Genomic DNA, 20,378 nt, shown 5'->3' with positions numbered 1-20,378 from the left:
TAAGAGTTATAATTATTGCGTTGGTATTATTGGCGTATGGATTGGGGTTTGAAGAAACTTTTGGATGAAATTGTGCATATTTATCTTGTATAATCTTGATGATATTGTTGTTGATGTTGGTATGGTTATTGATATTGTGATTTCGGGCTAGGCATATATACAGGGGAGATGTTGCCCGAATTTCGGCAGATTCTAAATGGATTCGAATTAAAGGCTTAAGACGAACATGTGAGGATGAGTCTAATAATAGTGTGAATTGTTTTATATCTAGATTACGGGATTGCGAACGATCTTAAGTAAATTTCAAGACAGGAAGTAAGTTGGAAAGTTGAGAAATAAGCCTCCAAGTACGTTAAGGCTAGTCCCTTTCTTTTTAAAGGCATGATCCTTTTGTTATAAACCTTTGTGTCATACCCATAATATCCTTGGTTCCACAAATGCTAGAAGTCCACGAATCTCATGATCCTTATCATGTTATTGAGCTTCTAAAGGCATGATTCTTTTCCTACCAATCCATGCATGAATTCCATAAAAATCCTCATTTCCAAGAATGTTAGAGATTCATGACTCTTAAAGTTTTTATGATGCTGAAGATGAATAATTTTTTTTATGATAACCATGACGATGATTATGAGGGATTTATTTATCAAAGCTCCAAGGCATACGGATTTCATGTTATTATGAGATGATTTTATTCATAGAGATTTCCAAGTACATGAGCTTTATATTATTATGAGATGATTGAGCTTACTTTACAATTTCTTAATTTCCTTCATTGTTGGTAATCTCACCTTATGACCCTTGTTCCTTCAGGGTGGGATAAACGATGATGATTGATCCATAATATAATCGGAGGCTACCGACCTTACGTCACTCCGATATAGTAGTTTCTTTTGATTGGGCTCTCATGCATGCTTTATATATAGATGTATGTATTTTCTCACACCGCGCCGCGCTATAGTCGGCCGGGCATGGCAAGTAGATGTGCACACCACTGCAGTGGGCATGTTGTGATATCTCCCCGGATGCGGGAGGCCCGGACGCGGGCTAATGATGATAACACCGAGCCTTAATGGCCGGGCTTGATACTATATATATGACATCGAGACTTAATAGCCGGGCATAATACTGTATATATAACACCGAGCCTTAATGGCCGGGCATGATACTATATATATGACACCAAGCCTTAATGGCCGGGCATGGTACTATATATATGTATAAAAATGTTTTTTTTAAAAGTTAAGCATGCATGACATCCACCTTAAGAGGCATCCATACGTACAGGTTATCTCTCTCTTATTTCACGTTACTTTTCATATCTGTATTATGTTGTTATCCATGCCTTACATACTCAGTACATTATTTGTACTGACGTCCCTTCTTGTGGACGCTGTGTTCATGCCCGCAGGTTTAGGTAGTCAGGCGAGCAGCCTAGTGCAATAGGATCTTCCCTCAGCTGCAGTCAGTGCACTCCACTTGGTTCAGAGCCGCAGTTTATTTTGGTATAATATTTTGATTTGTACATATGGGTAGGATGAAGCCTTGTCCCGTCCTTCTTACAGTTTATATTCCATAGAGGTCTGTAGACATTTGTACGTAGTTAGCAAGTTATGTAGCCTTGCCGGCTCTATGATACTCGTGATGTTGTAGCGACCTTGTTGGTTCGCATATGCACATATATGTTGGATTATATTTTATGTTGGGTCCTTTCTGCGAGCAGGTATTCTTTGAGTTATGTTATATATTGTTCAAGGTAACTATTAAGTCAGGTGGTTCCCGGCCTATGGGTTGGAGCCCGTCATGCCCCTCGTTGGGGTGTGACACTGGCCTTCTCAACTACTTGGCTCAGAGTAAATGGATCCAACATCTTAACTGTATGTTTAATCTCTTCCTTAAGCCCTTTCACAAAGAATTCTAAGAAGAAATCTTCAAGTATAGTAGGATTTCTTATCAAAACCCATGCCTTAAGGTCTTCAAATTTCTCCAGATACTCATTAACAGTGCCCTTCTGTTCTATCTTTTTAAACTCCCCTACAAGGTTGAATTTACTATTTACAGCTTCTGCAAATCGTTTGCATATTTCTTCACAGAATTCCTTCCATTTAACATTGCCTCTACTTAAATGATAAGAGAAATACCAAGCCTCAGCTCTGCCACTAAGGTGAAGCACTGCTTCTTCAAGTTTTTGGTGTGGATCTGATATTTGATTGTATAGGAAATACCTCTCACACTTCCTTATCCATGAACATGGATCTGCCCCCATTGCTCTATCGAAGTAAGGCATCTCTACTCGCGAGTTGCGGTTGTGAGCTTGGACTCCCTCTATTGTCATGGTGGTATTTGCTTGCTCCTTTCTGGCTCTACTGCTCGAACTGCCCGACTGAAGAATTTCCACCGGAGCACTGCCCAAAATGCCAGTCTGATTTGGAATGAGTTTCTCCATTAGTGGATCGAGTTTTTTTACCTAATTCATCCACCTTGCGTCTGTGGATTCAAGTTTCTTAGATGATTCTCCTATGAAAACTTGTAACTGATTATCCACTTTTTAGATTTGTTCTTCCATCGATTTGGATGTGGCTTCCGTAATCATCATTAGGGCCAGAATTAGGCTTTGATACCAATTGTAATAGACTAGAACTGATAAAAGTTAATTGAAATAACAAATTGAAGAATGAATGCGAATTGGGGAATTTTATTAGGTAATCACTGTTACAATATGGAATTACAGCCAAATGAACTAATCAAATTAATCCCAAAAGCTTGTAACGATACCTGCAACAGCAATGGAGACTGATTGAGAATGGCGAAAGCTTAGAAATAAAGGAAGGAGAAGAAGATAGGAGAAAAAGAGGGAATTTGAGAGAGAAGATGAGGGAAATTTAGTTGGGAAATTTACCAAAATGCATAGCTGTCTAAACTCCACCTCCTGCTGTATATTTATTTGTGTATGAAATATTATCAGCCGTTGGATCTTATTTATTAGATGTAATCTGGTCCACTCCTTTAATTCTACTGATTCCACCAGATTGTGCCACCTTTCCTCTTTATTGACCACGCCTAAGTCACGTGTCCCTCTACTCAAAACACTGAAACCCTAAATCCCCAAAATCATTTCCCCAATTTCCTAAGTTCAGCAGTCATAACATAGATCTTGTCGTTTCGTTCCGTAAATAAACGGCTGCCAGCAAAGATGCCAGGTCGCCGAAGCTACTACTGCCCTTTGCTTGTAATTTGGCGGAAACCATCGACGCCTCCGCTGAGTTCTTTACATTGGAAGTTCCGTTTCTCATTCCTTTCTCCGGCGCCAGAAATATAATGCAGAGAAAAAGAATTCCAGAAAACCCATAAGCATACATATGTTTCAAGAGTCCATGGATGTCGGCGAAGATACGTGGTCGCCAAAGCTACTACTGCCCTTTGCCTTTAATTTTGCGGAAACCTTCGACACCTCCCATGAGTCGTTCGCATTGGAAGTTCCGTTTCTCATTCCTTTCTCCGGCCCCAGAAATACAATACAGAGCAAAAGAATTCCAGAAAACCCATAAACAATACATACTTTCAAGAGTCCATTTTAAAATTTTGTTTTCAAAAAGTATACTTTAAAACTCAGATTTGATGATCCGCTCTCTATTGGTTTATGAAAGGTATTCAAGAGAGTTGAAGAGGAAGAAGAGTGGGAGGCTAATTAAGAAGTAGGAAACATAAAGAAGTAATTAAAGAGGAGGAATAGTGGACGGTAATGAAGACTAGTTAGGGAACGGGATAAAGGAAAAGGAGCGACTATTGGGAAGCGAGAAGAAGAAAAGGGATTAATAATTAATAGGGAAAATTTCAGAAATCTCCCCTCACGTTTTGCTTTGTTTCACTGACATCCCCTCATGTTTGCAATATTACGACTATCTCCCTTATTTTAACTTTTTATGTAACAACTCCTTTGTTTTATTTATTATTAATAAAACATAACATATGTGGACTGATTTTTCCTCCATAAGATCATGCTTTTTTGGTTAATTATTAATTTATGAATTTACCTTTAAAAAGTTATTTCTTAGGAATGGATATCATGGGTTGTTCACCAGCACTTCCTAACGTTTGAGCTTTTTTGTTTATTCATGTTTTAACTTTTTAGATAAAGTATCTTGCCAACTACCCTGTGATTGATTAAGAAAAAATAGAAAAATTCTGAAACTAAATTTTCTATATTAAAAATATAATTATCTTATTGCAAGCAAAATCCAACAACACGTGTTAGATAAGTTTTTGATAAAAAAAAAAGTCTTTAAAATGATGAAGCAGTATAGAAACTTTTACCTCTTAATCCCAATTCGTCAAATCCAGTCCATCAGAATACTACTTAATTCTTAGAAGCAAAAACATGAGGAGTACTTGACATACTTATAAATTACCTTTATTTGTTGAAGACACACTCAGTAAAAAATAATTATTTTCTTGTAGAAAATATGATGAGAACACTGGAGAGGGTCGAAGGGGAATAGGAAAAGAGAACCCTTGCTGAGAAGACGGAAGAGCACTTTGGCATATTTTTGTTTTCAATTTATCGGAAATGAGATATTAATAAAATAATAATTAATCCAAAGAGCATGATCTTATGGAAGGCAAATCAGTCCATGAATGTTTTTTTTCATTAGTAATTAATAGAATAAAAGAGTTGTCACAAAAACATTAAAATAAGGGAGGTAGCCGTAATATTACAAACGTGAGGGGAGGTCAGTGAAACGAAGCAAAACTTGAGGGAAGGTTTCTAAAATTTTCCCTGATTGATAAGTAGATAAATGAGTAAAAAGAAGGGGAAAAGAGCAAAAAAAAAAAAAAAAGGAAAAAAGATAAATAGCATTCCTGGTCAATGAGGCATGCCACGTCACCGGGCCTATATATATATATATATATACACACACACACATATATATGCAGTTTAGGGGGGTAATAGGACTCTGGAAAAGGTAAGGTGTATCATAGCAACTTTGTTCAAAGTTGAGGGGGTGATTGTGCCTTATCCCATTTAAATTTTGAAAGTTTCTTATAGTAAACATTTTAAAATCTTTAACGCCTACACTCATATAGCTGGGGTGAAAAGGAGAAGAAAGGAATATGAAACTTGATTACTAAGGGTTAAAGGCCCGCAAAAACTTTGCTTTCATTAAATCATAAAACTAGTCATTTGTACATATTTGTGGTTGTGCATGAATGTCTGCTTTAGCACTTTGTAGGAAGGATTTTTTCTTGCGGAACCGGAGGCTGGAAGTAAAGAAGGGGTACAACAAAATTAGGAACAATTTGATCAAAGAAGGATAACTTGTAGGAATGACGGTGATTTGGAGTTGGTTAATGATGGTTTTATGAATTTGTCATTCAAGATTTTAATTTGAATGCAAGAACCATTCAGACTTTTCTTTGTTTGGCTCATATTGTATCTCTCTTTTTGGATAGGCAAACACTAGAGAATTTCTGAATTCTTTTGCAATACTAACTTTAATGTGTTTAGGCCTTTTTATGAGTTCTTTGTTTTGTTAGTTTACTGGACAATCAGACTTCCATCTCCCAGAGAAGTATAAAGCATCTTTTAGTTGTTCATAATGAGGTTTATATAGCTACCAAAAATTTATTGTCATGTGATTTTTCTTTTTTCTTCTTTTCATTTTTTGTTGTGCATTCTGAATTTTTATTACTCCAGTATACGGAAAGAATGACAGAGCCCGAAATATAAATGTCAAATGATCTAATTTTCGGTCTTTATTCAGAAATTACTTCTTTAATTACACTTTCTAGAATATAATTTATGTATTTAGAGGTCGTAGGAAACTACTATATGTTCACGAGATGTTTGGTGTGCTGACATTTTTACATTATCAAGTTTAATTGGCCTAAAACGATATGCAACTCTCCCTATCAAGTCTGATATGGTAATACCAACAATATACCCAGTGTAATCTCACAAGTAGGGCAGTCTAATATGATAATCTAGAAAATAAAGTGACAAGATGAAATATCCGTTAAATTGCATTGAAGTGTAAAAAAATTGCACGTATATATCTTAAACCTCTAATTTTATTGGATATGTAGTAATTGGCGGATACCCCAAGAATGTCTGTCGGGGATTGTAGTGGGATGTATAGAAATCCTCGACCCTTGACTAGAGGTCTGAAGTTTGATTTTTCGAAAATCAAAACGAACTAGTCGACCCCGAATAAGGTACCAAATACCAAGTGAAAACCCAAAAAAAAAAAAAAATCATCCATGGATTGGCACTGGTTCATTACACACAATTCGACTATATCAGGCATGAGTTATTGTTACTTCGTCAAAATATTCCCACATTCTACTATACTGAACTATGTAATTTTCTAAAGCGGCAAGCTTTAATTTAGCTCTACTTCCAAAAAAGTGTGAGATCTATTAGGCCATGTTTGATTCTGATAGGGACTCAAATGATCTTTTCATTATGATTTTTAAAGTATTTTAACGTCTGTTTAGCATTCAGATTTTGTGATTAGTAGTCTTCTTGACGCGATTACTGAATATCTAAATTTTATTTTGAAAAATATATAAAATGGAAAATCAAATATATTTTGAAAATTAGATGTCTTTGACGAACCTTCGACGACCAGATACAGAGCATAAGCTCCTAAAATACAATTCTGCTAGTCTGAGATAGTTCTGAAATGCAAAAATTCAGAAAATGGTTGGACTATAGCTATTTTTTGTTCACATATATTATGAAAAAGATTGTCGAATGGATCCGTATTTGCTCAAAACTCGGTAGCACGAGGGACAAATAATTAGGTTCATAAAGCCTTCTTTATAAACCAAGGAGATTACACCACTAGTGAATGAAGTTAGATTTATAACTTCCCCATCACTACACCAGAAAACAAAGACTACCACATGAAGAAAAAAGAAAGAAAAAATAGAAGGAAAAAGAAAGAAGGCAAGTTGGGTATGAATGCAAACAACTCTGTTAACTAGCTACATCTAAAATGTAGCACATTAATAATAACACATGTTTTCTAGCTACTTGTGCCTCTTTGCAAAAACACAATATTTTTATTTCCCCTAACTTTGACTCAGCTAATAATTCTTCTATCTCAGAAATTGGGACCTGCAGCCAGTATCTCCTCAGTCAAATTGTTATCAGCTCCAATCTTGTAGTTTGCGAACACCTCAAAGTTCTTCCTAAATAAACCTCCCAGCTTCAAAAGAGTTTCCTTGTAGGCATCCTTGTCAGGCCACTAGAAAAAAAAATCAAATTTTACAAAAGCAAAAATATTTCAAGAATTAACTTCTATCGACAAACAATATAAAATAATTTTTACATAAACATGGTCACCATAATTAGTAATATGAAACATATGGCATGTCACGTTCTATAACATGTTAAAATTGTGTGTACTGACAGTGTATATAAAAAGTATAACATGGTAACTTACAGTGTTCACTGGATCCAGAATTTCTGAAGGAACTCCCTCAAGTTCAGTTGGGATTTCCAGCCCGAACACCTCAGTTTTCGTATAATTTGCATTCAAAAGTTCTCCTGAGTGGATTGCATCGATGATTTTCCTAGTGTATGCTAACTTAATACGGTTACCTGATCCATAGCTGCATGTAATCAAGAAAATTAATTAGCTAATCAACTCTAATTACATAAGTAGAATTAAGGTGGAACAAATCGGACCCACCTGAACTTGATGATTTTTATTCAGTGCGCACTTGAAATTTGAGATAAAAATATGGAGTATATATTTACAACGTAAAGTTTAGGCATGCACCGAATAAAAGCCGTCAAGTTTGGGGTTGGTGGGTTGTGGGGGGGGGGGGGGGGTTCCCGCTATATTCTGCTATAAATGTTGTGTTTAGTGCTTATATGTTATACCTTCCACCTGACCAGCCAGTGTTGACAAGCCACCCAGTAGCTCCTTGTTTCTGCATTTTTTCAGCTAGCATAGCTGCATATTTTGTAGGATGAAGCATAATAAATGCCGCACCAAAGCATGCTGAAAATGTTGCTGTAGGCTCCTTAATTCCATCCTCTGTTCCTGCCACCTGTTTGAATCATCAAACATATAATTTTAACCTCTTTTCTTATAGGTAACCTACGAAGTAGAGTTTAACTTTTTACAAACTGAATGATGTAAAAGAAATCTTTACACTATCAGGTCACCTAAAAAAAAAACTGCAACCAACTTATGTTGCTCGTACACTCCAAAAATATTGTAGGTTGCGTGTCAAATCCTCAAAATAGAGCATGTTAGGAGGATTTGATACAGGTACGACATCATTTATGGAGAGTCCGAGCATCATAGTAGATAACAATTCATAATAAGTGCTACCTCCTACAGCAGGCTAGGATGATAGCATAAAAATTCTTTACACTGTCAGAGTTATATTAAAAGTTCTTGTGTCTGTACCAAAGCTGTATAGCCACTAATAAAGTGGTACATTGTCTGAGCCAAGTTCAACTTGCTGACTGGAGGAAGTACACCAAAGGCATCACAAGCAAGAAGAATGACATTTTTAGGATGAGGACCAACGCATGGTATTTTAGCATTTGGGATGTATTCAATTGGATATGCTGCCCTGGTATTCTCTGCCACCAAAGCAAATCCATTAATTCCGTAAATCATAAACTGATTCAAGACATTGGATATGCTAGGATATGGAATCTAAAAATGACTTCAGTTGAAACATAATTGCTGTTAGAGACCAACATTTTGTGTAATTTTTTGGCATGAACAACGTATATAGCTATAGTTTACCTGTTACAGATTTATCCGTGTAGTCCACCTCTCGAGTATGTTCTTCAAAAACCACATTTTCCAACACTGCGCAAAACATGGAAACATATTAACTACTGGCTGACACTTGCAACAACAACAACAACTACTACACCTCAGTTCCTAACAAATTGGAGTCAGCTATATGAGTCTGAAACAACTGGCTAGCACTTGCAGTTTTCCACTAAATTAATAATGTGTACAATATGATCAGGTGGGAATAAGAACAATACCAGTGCCAAACTTGATGGCATTCCAAATATCAGGCTCTTTCTCCCTTGACAAATCAATGCATTTGGCATAACAACCACCCTCAATATTCGAAACACCATGATCACTCCAACAATGTTCATCATCTCCAATTAGGTACCTATTATGATCCGTAGACAACGTAGTCTTCCCGGTTCCTAAAATAAACATGTCCACAAAGTAAAAAATATTAGTAACAAAGACAGAAAAAAAATCACTAATACTGTAAGGTTCTTTATACTGGAAGTGTACAGGGGCAGACCCACGTGTAGTGGTCTGAGTGCTCGAGCACCCATTGAGCCGAACGTGAACTGTATAGCCGTATGTAGAAATTTCTTAAAATCTGATACATTGTCTCAATAGCACCCACAAGCCAAAAGTTTGGGTGGGTGCTTTGGTTGAGAGCTTGAGTGAAAGGTGCATGGTTGTTGGTATGCGGGTTCTTCTCCAGGTGGTTACACATGTTTTTTAAGACTTTTTCTCCCATACAGATACAACTTGTTCTTTAATTTTTATACTTTATTAATTGGCTTTCCTTTTAGTTTGCTGACTTTTACTTTAACTTGGTTTTAGCTTAAAAATTCTTATTCCCGCTGAATTCTCCTCCTCCTTTTTTTCCAATATATATTCCTCCTTTTTTAAAAAAAAAACCTTTTTTTGTTCACTTTTTCGTTTATTTTTCGACTTTTTTAAATGTTTTTTCGCTTGATATTTTTTATTTCTGTGTTCAAATAATTCCACTTATACTCTGATCAGTAGAAACATACGTTAATGGAAGATCAGCACTCACGAACTTAAAATTCTGAGCCTGCCACTGGCAATGTATATAAGTTAATTTACCTGATAATCCGAAGAAGAGGGCGACATCTCCTTCTTTTCCCATATTGCAGCCAGAGTGTAAAGAGAGAATTTGACGTTTAGGCATTAAATAGTGCATTACACTGAAGAGACCTTTCTTCATTTCCCCTGCATACTGTGTGCCAAGGATAACCATTTCTCTCCTAGCCAGATTAAGGTCTATGCTAGTGGAAGAAGTCATATAATGAGTGTAACGGTTACATGGGAATTTCCCCGCATTGTATATCGTGAAATCCGGAGTACCAAAATTCTCCAGCTCTTCAGGCGTGGGTCGGATACACCTGCCATGCTCACAATTATCCGTTATATTCATTGTCAATATATATAAGTTAAATTTAGTTTATACTCATGATTTGGTTCTTACATGTTGTGCATGAACAAGGAGTGATAGGCTCTGGCAGATACAATTCTAACTTTGATACGATTGTTTGGATCCCAGTTGAGAAACTGATCATTCACGAAAACCTGAAATATTTATGTAAATTCTTGAACTTATTGACAATCTAGTAAGTTGCAAACTTTAAATTAGACAGAGTAGTGTATTACACAAATGTAAAATTAATACTAACGACAGTGTGTATGATATATATACTAAAATCATGATACTAATATGGTGATTTGATTTGTGTAATGACAGCTCAAGTGGTCTCTTGAGCATTTAAAATGACTATGAAAAAGATATTTCAATGAAGTTCAATCTAGTATATAATCATGTAAATACCTTCTCCAGTGAGCAAAGATAATCAACGGCTCTTTCTCTGTTGACTAAGAAAGTCTGTTCGTCCATCTCAATATTGGGTGATCCCCTTTTGAAAATCATAACACAACATGAAGTGAGAAAATGCCTGATACCCATATTAGTAGGAAATAAGTCAAGAATCTTTAATTTGAGGTTTCGAAATTAGAGCGCCAGAAATGGAGCTAGGATTTTGAGTTTATGAATTCTGAATAGATTATTTACACAGTCAAACCTCTCAAACAGTCAGACCTCTGTAACAACATTCACCATAACAACCATGTTTTCTATGGAACCGAATTTTCATGTTACGTTATATAATATGTTCTCTATAACAACATTTCGTTGTAGCAGCCAAATCATGTTGGAACAAATGACGTTGTTATAGAGGGGTTTGATGTACATATTAAGTGGATAGTACACAAATACAGGGTCTGAGTCAAAGCTACTGGTTCTGCCAAACTCATAAGCAGCACTGTAGCTTCGCCTTTGGAAAGTGCGCCTTTACCCCTTACCATACCCAACCAGTTGGCCGGGACAGTAAAGTTCGAATGCTCGATGCATAAAACCAAAGAAAGTATTAGAGCTGAAGGAAGAAACTGAGATGGACTTACTTTCCCCACCAAAGTTCATCTGATGTGGTGTCATCCTTAACAACGCGTTTATCTCTTGGAGAGCGGCCAGTTTTGGCACCAGAAAGTGTGGCCAAAGCACCACTTGAAGTGATGAATGAGCCTTTTTCATACTGGATTGCTTGCTCATACAGCTCTACAAAATGCAGACTCAGAGATTATTTTTGTATTGATCAAACTTTAATAAAATGTCGAAACAATGACTAGCCATTTGACTAATTTCAGGTATAGAACATGAAGAATTGAAGTTAAAATACTTAGTTGCAAAAAGGTAGAGAAGTACTAGTCAAAAGTAACATATATAATTGCTCTTGAGAAGCAAATGAAGAGGAGCAATAGCTATTAAGCCCAAATGAAAAAAGAAAAAAAAAAAGGGTTGACCCTCTAATTAGTACTACTAATATCATGTCAAATGAAACCGAGATGCACTATTGTAAACTGTGGGAACTAAACTTATTGATAGGGTAAAGCTTTTTTATATTATCAAAGCGTTTTACCTATTACAACAAGTTATTTATTTATTCGACCAAGAGCTGACTAAATAATATATCATCCTTAACAGTTTAAATTTTACTTTTAAATGAGCTGATCATTCAATTCAATATGCATGATATCGAAGCAGATAGAGATCTTGAAATACATCCGTACATGAGAAGGTGCGTATTAAGAATATAATAAAGTTTTTTTTTTTTTTTATACATATAGACCCCGACCTGTGGATTTCATCTTTAATGCATCTTAAACTTTTAGATGAAATGGTGACTAAATTCAACATTTACCAACTTTTTTTCACAGGTTACCTTTAACATTAACCTGAGTAATCATATATAAAATATCTACGTTATCAGTGTATAAAAGTTAAACTCGAACAGGAGGGAATAAATTACCAGCAGGCGAGAGATTGTAGAGGATGTGAGTAAACTTTAGGGAACTGTCACTAATGTTAAGGTTAGGAGCAGTGTGTTGATGAAATTGGGAGGCATGGGCCACCTTGGGAGTCTCGGACTGTTTAGAAGGGTCTCCTTTAACTACCTTTGGCCCACTCTCCCTTGTCAATGATGCCAATGATGCACTGTTTTCATATGCCATGCAACAACAAACCGCAAAATTTTATTAGCATGATCATTTAAACTAAAATAAAATAAGTTTTAAGGTTTTTTTTTTAATTTTTTTTAGCATTAGCATTAGCAATGTAAAATAGGATGAATTGCACTAAATATCTCTATAATATGACTCGGTTACAGATATACAAATATATTTTAAACAGAATATTTTTACCCCTTATGTTATGGAAATCATATACAAATATTAGCTAGAGTAATGTTTCCATTTTAATTACTAGGGTGTTAAGTGTTTAGTTTTGAAAAACATGAGGTATATCCATAACCAGAGGCACAAGCAATATTTGGAGTTTATGAGTTCTGAACTTGTCACCAAACTAATAACTTATTGTGCTTATACATAGTTAATGTATTTCCTAATATAAATAAAGAGTCTAAAGCAAAAGCTACTAGATTCCTACTATTATTATAGTTTTACCCAGTGGCGGATTCAGAATTTTCACTCAGGGTGTTCGAAAAAATAACTTGACCTAAATATACACTGTAATATATGTTCAGAGTGTTCAAAAGTTTATATATGTACATGAACACATAAAATTTACCCTAAATATACACTATAACTTTTTGTCCAGGGTGTTCGGGTGAACACCCTGGCCTCTTACTGCATCCGCCCTGGCTTTACCTCTGTCCCTAAATAAGTATATTAAAATATAATCACTAAAATACAAATTAAAATTACAAGTAAAAAGTTCATATATTGAGCTGGTACTTTATTCTATGTTGAAGAGACATATTTTTTCTTGAAAATTTTCATTCACGTTTATTTATCGAAAAGGAGAATAAATATTTTTTTAAAATATAGTATATCTTTCAAAATTTTCACTAAACAGGAAATGACCACATATTACTTCATTGGATATACCAATGTTACGACGTACTCTTAATTACTAAATACTAACTTATATAGGATTAATATTACCTGATGGATTGGAGCTGTTGTTTATTTCTGTCAACTTCAGACCCAAAGGCTGTTTGATGATGGCCCTTGATAGGGGTATTGGGTCCTGATTTCTTCTTCTGTTGTAAGGAATGCAACTCATCCACTGTCTGAGCTTTCACTGGAGCTGAACTATCGTCGTGACATATCTCTTCTTTCATCTTTTGTGTCTCTATCTTTGCTAGTCCACTCGATGCCATTATCTTCTTTAGTAATTACCTGCACATTGAGGCATATAAATATACTTTCTTTAAGGTATTAATTGTTTCCGTTCAAGGCACTATTATTAATCCTTTTTAGCGACAGATTAGCGTCTAGGGACAGATTTAATCCTTGTTAGCGACAAATTAGAGTCTAGGGACGGATTTTCACAAAAATTTGTTAGCTACAAGCAATTTAACGGCTGATTAATGACGAAATTCATAGCTAATTCCAATCTTTTTTATAGTGTGGGGGCGGAGTTACATGTAATGAAGGAATTTAATCGATACAATGTTAGTAAGGTAAAAACGTTTTTTTCATTTTCATATATACATAAACTGTTGAATTAATTTACTTAACATAATTAGGAGAAGCTTATATAGCGATATTGAGGTAAATGTGATAGAAAATTGTTCTAGGTCGTATGTTCAACTTTTCAGTTGTGAGTACACTTGTAGGATTTTTTTTTTTGGTTTCACCATAGGACTACTATGAACGGTTATTGTTGGGAAATAACCATTAACCTTACAGGATACAAACAGAGCCTCAAAATTTATAAACCATACAGGATTGTTCTCTGTTTCTTTTTGTATGTCTTAATTTGATTAGGCATGGAGTTAAAAAAAAGTAAGAATTTTTTTTGAATCTTATGATCTTAAACTAAAGATGTATGTAATGTATTAAAATACGTTTTGAATCTTGTGGTGTTAAATATATCATGGAGGATGTTGGATCTAAAGAATCACTAAATATAGAAAGTAACATATCCTTTTTGAAACAGACTATGAAAAAAAGTAAGACACATATATTGAAATGAAAGAGTACAACAAAACCTTCAAAAAATTTAGGCAGCAATTAGTGAAGATGTTCCGTCAAAACTTTGACTACAAAACAGATAGATTTAAGTACATATACAATGCATGTTATTGCACGCATATGGAAGAACTCAATTGTTGAATATACACAGAAAAGGGAATCTTGTGTTACAATATAAATGAAAATGATGTAGATTATTCAAGAATCCCCGTCGATTTTCTATAAAAAGATGTGAAAGAAAACTAACCAGGATCAGTGAGGAAAGTACCTACAAAAAAACAAAAGAAATAAAAATGTCTGATCTTTAATTTGGGTTGTAGCTGAGCTCTAATTTATGGTCTTCACTCAAAAGTAGGCCTAAATCCTGTTCTAAGTAACAATAGTTAGCAGCTAAAAAAAGGGAGTACTTTTCAAATTAAGATTTCTTAAACCATAAAAAAAAAAAATCGTAAAAATGAATGGAGAAGATTAATTAAAGGCCAAGTAATTAAGGCACACTTAATTTGAGATTATTATGGTAAAAGTGGATCTTAGTGGTAGCCAATGAAGCACTCCGTAACTGAACACAGATATTATAGCTTTAAAAATTAAATATATCATAAAAGATTAATTCACACAATGGAAACAGGAAGTAATTCGAAACGTGACATTTATTTCAGTCAATTAGATCAAGTGATGAAGATTGAGAATAGAGCATAATACATTTAGTAATGTGGTTAATAGGATTTAATTTCTATTTAATAATTGTGTAGCATAATTATCACATTATTGAGTCTTTTAAAAGGAATAGCTACAAGTAACTATTCATATAAAATAAGTGTAATTAATAATCTTGAAAGCAGGTAACTTGTTACAACAATATATAATTACAGTGTAAAATTCATTAGTATATAAGCTAAATCCGTGATTAATATTAACATCCTATGCTCAACCTGGTACATGGCAGTGGCAAACACACTGTCGTATCCCGTAACCTCGTGTACTTCACCAAATCATACTAATTTATCATAATTATATCAAAAATTAAAGTAAAATTGGGCATCGATTAATTATGAATTTGTTATAAAGAGTAGTGTACGTATATGAAGACATATGTCATATATTCAATGGATTGGTGTAACCATTGGTTAAGTATTTAAAAATGTACTTGCACTAAATATTTACACAAAATCATAAACCATCTATAAATTAAGTAGACAGTAATGGCCCGTGCCAGCACGACCCAACATAAAAAGTTGAAACTTTAAAGGGGAATTTTCACAAATGACTATATTTTGGGATTTTTTTAGGCATATCTATACTTTTACTAATTATATCTCGTAGCTACAGTAACATGTATTCAAATTCGGCTGTATTTCGCTGTATTTAATTTGGGTGTATTCAATTCGAATGTATTCATTCATAGCAATTTTTATACTTTATTCAACTTATTGTATTTAAATTCGGTTGTATTCAAACAACATAAGTGCAAAACAATATAGGGATTCAGCTGTATTCAAATTCACTATAATTATTTGTATACAAAAAAATCTCTTTTGAAATACATGCGAAAAAACATAAAGAAACACTGCATTTTACACAAAAAATAACGAATATACTGAAATACACTCAGATATGAGATGAAAGAAAAAAAAATACACCCACATCTAAGATACAAGAAAAAAAAATACTCACATCTGAGATATAAGAAAAAAAAAATACATCTCAAGCAACAACAATGATAAGTACTCAGATCTGAAAAATACATTCAGATCTGCAAAATACACTTAGAGGCGGAAGTGGCGAAGATGATGGAAATTTAGCATCAAAGTTGGATTCAGCAAGCTCCAATACTTTCCCACCGCCGTCAACGGAGAACTTCGCCGCCGCGATCGACGGCAATGACGCTGGAGCTAGGAGGAAGATAGAGACGGAGAGAAAAAGCATAGTATTATTTTTCATTGAATTGGAGCTGTTAGAATGAAAATGAAAATGGTGGAGGAAGAGTCGCGATTAACTTAGGGAAGATGGGAAGAGGAATTTTCACAAAGATGATGGTTTAACTTAGATGTTGGTTTTCTTCACGGCTTTGTTGTTGTATTAGTTACCTTGTGTAATTGAAATACAACATTTACCTACTAGATGTAATTAAAGTAAAGTGTAATTAATAGATGTAAATACCCCTTATATGTTCTCTACTCCAAATAAAATCCCCAATTTTAAATTACCTTGGTTGATATGAAATTGTCACTAATAAAAATTAATACACAAGTGACTATCAAATTAATAAAAACAACATTGCATATGTTATGAATCCAATGTATTTGGTGGATGTCCATTCAATGAATGTTCTACTTATACATGAATGTACTCGATGTCCTAGTTAAGAAATGTAACTCTTGGGTAGTTCTTTCACCCTATAAAAGAGGTGTTCATCTTTTGATATAATGTACACACAAAATAAAAGCCTCCTACTTCTCTCTCTCAATTCTTGTGTCAATAGTTTTGGGGCTTTAGTTTATAATTGGTGCATTTCTTTTACAACACGTTATCAGCACGAGACTTTGCCATCTAAAGAAATTTTCAAAGGCTAAGGTACTATTTTTATTATCTCTATTTTATGGCTAACCTCACGAAACTTGAGTTTGTTGTCCTTGATATTTCGGGCAAGAACTACCTATCATGGGTGCTAGATGCTAAAATCCATCTGGATGCTATGGGTTATGGAGACACCATTAAAGAGAAAAAATAAAGCTTGCAACCAAGAAAATGCCAAGGCTATGATATTCTTGTATCATCACCTTGATGAGGCCCTGAAGATTGAATATCTTACTATTAAGGATCCACTTGTTTTATGGAAAAACTTGAAAGAAAAGTATGACCACCTAAAGATGGTCTTCCTCCCAAAAGCACGGCACGAATGGATCAATCTAAGGCTACAAGATTTCAAGTCAACTGCGAAGTACAATTTTGAGATGTTCAGAATTACTTCTATATCTACACTATGTGGAGAGACGATTAGTGTTACACCTCGGAAAATTCTCCGTTGGTACGCAAGTGAATGAACTAGTGATAGGTATGGGTGCATGATGTCCATGAGCAAGAAACGACGTTTGATGACCTTAGGCGAGATTTCAAAGGAATCCGACGTAAGACGAGAAAGTTGGCTAAGATAAGGCAAGGTGAGGTGAGCAATGCATGTGCATGGATATGGATGATTAAAATGAGAAGTCTAAGAAATATGAAAAATTGCAGATTTGAAATCTGCCCAGTGGTCGTAAAGTGCAAATACGGACCGTAAAATGGTATACGATCCGTAAACTGGAAGGTCGTAAACTAGCATGCAATACTTCAAATTTCTGCCAGTCGAGGAAATGGTAGAATACGACCTGGTTTACGGACCGTAAAGTGATTTACGGCCCGTAAACCATGGTCGTAAATCACCATGGTTGCAGCCTAAAGCTTCTGGTCCTGATATGGTTAAATACGCCCATGATGGACGGTCCATAAACTGGAGGACGGGTCGTAAACTCAGTTTACGACCACTGTTCACTTCAACACAGATTTTGCAATTCATTAAATAAGGGAACCAAGACTTGTTTTATTTCATTTCCACATTACACACCTTTTCTCTAAAACCTCTCTCTACATTTATTATCCAAGTTTTCAAGGATCATAAGTCATCAACAACATAAAACAAGTGAATCAAGAGTAAGAACTTCATCAAAGGTCATCCAAGTCAAGAAATCCAAATGGAGAAAAACTAGGGTTTTGCTCAAAGTGGAGTATTATCAACTAAAGCTTGTCCCTACAACTTCTAAGGTAAGATTCATGATATTTATATGATGTTTAAGATATTGGAGAGTTGAAATGCATGGATTGTAGAAAATATAGTCAACTAGGTCATAAATGATGAATAGTGACATTTTGAGGAATAGTTTGAAGCGAATCATGATTGTTGTTGTGTTGTGACATGAATGTGTTATAAATGATGATAGGGCCATGAAATATACATTGTATATGAACGGACGATTGGGTGTTGTGACCATGAATATGGATGAATGGAAGTGAATTGAGAATGTGGATAATGTGAATGACTAATGGCCATTATTATGATATTAATGAAGGTATAAATGCTAGCATTGGAAGGGAACATACAAGTGTAGAATAGTCCGACGAAAAGGTATGTAAGGCTAACCCTTCTTTCATAAGGCATGGTTCTTTGGCCAAACTCTTAAATCCTCTATATGAGTATGTTGTCTTCAAATGATTGATATTCCGAGCTCATAAGCTCACGATCCTTGATGTGTACTACGATTGTACTACGCACCTCGTACAACGAGTAAGCCTATGATATAGAAGTAACAATAATGATAATGATATCAATAATGATGCAAAAGGTGCCTACGGGCTATTATACTTATATGTGCCTATGAAGGGCTATAATGAACCCCGAGCTTATAACGCCGAGTAGGATATATGTATGAAGTATGTATACGATTACGAAACGCGCGCACACCTCTGCAGATGGTACGGATAACCCTGAAGCCTTGGTAGGGCCAGGTATGAGCAACCTTGAGCCTTGGTTGGCCAAGTATGTATGAAACACCGATCCTATGAGGTCGGGTATGCTATGTAAATGCTATATGTATATGAAATGACTATGTATAAAATATGAATATGAATGTGATAAGACTATGTATATGAATACGAATAAGGACATGTATACGAATACGAGCACAAGTATGGTACGAGCACTACTATGAAATACGCATGAGAAATGGAAAGTTCCTATGAAAGGCAGGTAAGTGCCATGGTGATGATATTATTGTCTTCCCACCTATGCCACTTCATATATTGTCTATGATGCTTTTATATTGATGTTGATCATGCTTTACATACTCAGTACATTCTTCGTACTGACGTCCTTTTATTTGTGGACGCTGCGTCATGCCCGCAGGTGCACAGGGAGACAGACTTGATCCATAGCTGCGTATTCAGAGATTGTATAGCAGTGCTCCATTTCTTCCGGAGCCATAGCTTTTGGGGTACTCATTCTTTTGTGTATATAATTATGGGCATAGCGGGGTCCTGTCCCGCTCATGTGTTATGTCATACTCTTCTTAGAGGATCGTAGTCACGTGTATATGTTTAGATGTATCTGGCCTTGTCGGCCCATGTTTGTATATCATTTTGTCGGCCACGTTGGCCCATGTACAATTGATGCGGCCTAGACGCCAATTACGATATAATTGTAATGTCGCCCAAAGGGGCTAGTTTGATGAATGAAAGGGAATGTATGTTTAACTATGTGGCTCACCTAAATGTAAGCATGAGTATAAGTTAAGAGGGAGCCCGGGTGGGCTAGCACCGGATGCTCGTCGCGGCCCCCTAGTCGGGTCGTGACAATTAGTGATTCTAATAAGCTGGAAAAGACGTTCTCCACCTTTCATGCCTCGAATGTGCTCCTGCAGCAGCAGTATCGAGAGAAAGGTTTCACAAAGTATTGTGATTTGATTGCTCATCTTCTTGTGGCTGAACAAAATAATGATTTGCTGATGAAAAATCACGAGAATCAACCTACTGGGCTGCACCATTCCCCGAAGTGAATAAGGTGTATGCGCACTACTCTAGGCGTGGAAAAGGTCGTGGCTCCAGTCGTGGTCGTGATCGTGATAATGGTCAAGGAAGAAATTCTTCTTTTGGGGTTAATCATTCATCAAAGAATAATCACTACTGTCACACCCCATTTTGACCCGGAGGTTAAAGTAGAAGTATGACGTATTGGAGATTCCTGTTTTGGTTTGTGTTAAGGAGTCGCCACCTAATTATTTATGGTGAATTAGGACACCTAAAGTTTATTAAAGTTATGTTTAAAGTTAACTCTGTTTAAGGTCTGCGAAACTTAAGATTCTAGGTAAGGGTTCAATTAGTCTAAAGGGAAGGTATTAGGCACCCTTTAAGACCCATTAACAATGGTTAACCGACCGGACTAAAAATTAATTAGGCTAAATGTAAATATAGTATTATAGAAAAAAGGAAAGCAGTTTTGTAAGT

General features: G+C 35.4%; 1 protein-coding gene across 2 annotated transcripts; it reads right to left on the bottom strand.

Annotated features, from left to right (window-relative positions):
• Positions 1-6,788: 6,788 nt before the first annotated feature.
• On the bottom strand, positions 6,789-14,727 carry LOC132602517 (phosphoenolpyruvate carboxykinase (ATP) 1-like). Of its 2 annotated transcripts, none has more exons than XM_060315348.1 (13): positions 14,590-14,727; positions 13,308-13,544; positions 12,155-12,339; positions 11,250-11,403; positions 10,621-10,705; positions 10,264-10,364; positions 9,882-10,180; positions 9,026-9,199; positions 8,775-8,840; positions 8,427-8,605; positions 7,892-8,061; positions 7,449-7,617; positions 6,789-7,250 (listed from the first exon to the last, which is right to left on the bottom strand). In XM_060315348.1, exons 2-13 carry the CDS (start codon positions 13,523-13,525, stop codon positions 7,107-7,109), a joined length of 1,944 nt encoding a protein of 647 aa, XP_060171331.1. In that variant the 5' UTR covers positions 13,526-13,544; positions 14,590-14,727; the 3' UTR covers positions 6,789-7,106. The 2 variants fall into 2 exon arrangements, with proteins under 2 accessions (XP_060171331.1, XP_060171332.1); XM_060315349.1 differs by lacking the exon at positions 14,590-14,727 and adding an exon at positions 14,360-14,567.
• Positions 14,728-20,378: the final 5,651 nt, after the last annotated feature.

Source organism: Lycium barbarum, chromosome 7 (genome assembly GCF_019175385.1).
Source record: "Lycium barbarum isolate Lr01 chromosome 7, ASM1917538v2, whole genome shotgun sequence".
NCBI classification, from domain to species: Eukaryota; Viridiplantae; Streptophyta; class Magnoliopsida; order Solanales; family Solanaceae; genus Lycium; species Lycium barbarum.
Note: the sequence above shows the minus strand (reverse complement) of the source record. Positions and strands in the feature narration are given on the sequence as shown.

What these genes read in the sequence shown, in the direction of transcription:
- LOC132602517 (XM_060315348.1), bottom strand. Translation starts at nt 13,525, where the DNA reads ATGGCATCGAGTGGACTAGCAAAGATAGAGACACAAAAGATGAAAGAA. An exon ending in TCCTTGTTCATGCACAACAT is followed by an intron (nt 10,181 to 10,263) that starts GTAAGAACCAAA and finishes TGAGCATGGCAG; the next exon opens with GTGTATCCGACCCACGCCTG. An exon ending in CCTCTTCTTCGGATTATCAG is followed by an intron (nt 9,200 to 9,881) that starts GTAAATTAACTT and finishes TGTTTATTTTAG; the next exon opens with GAACCGGGAAGACTACGTTG.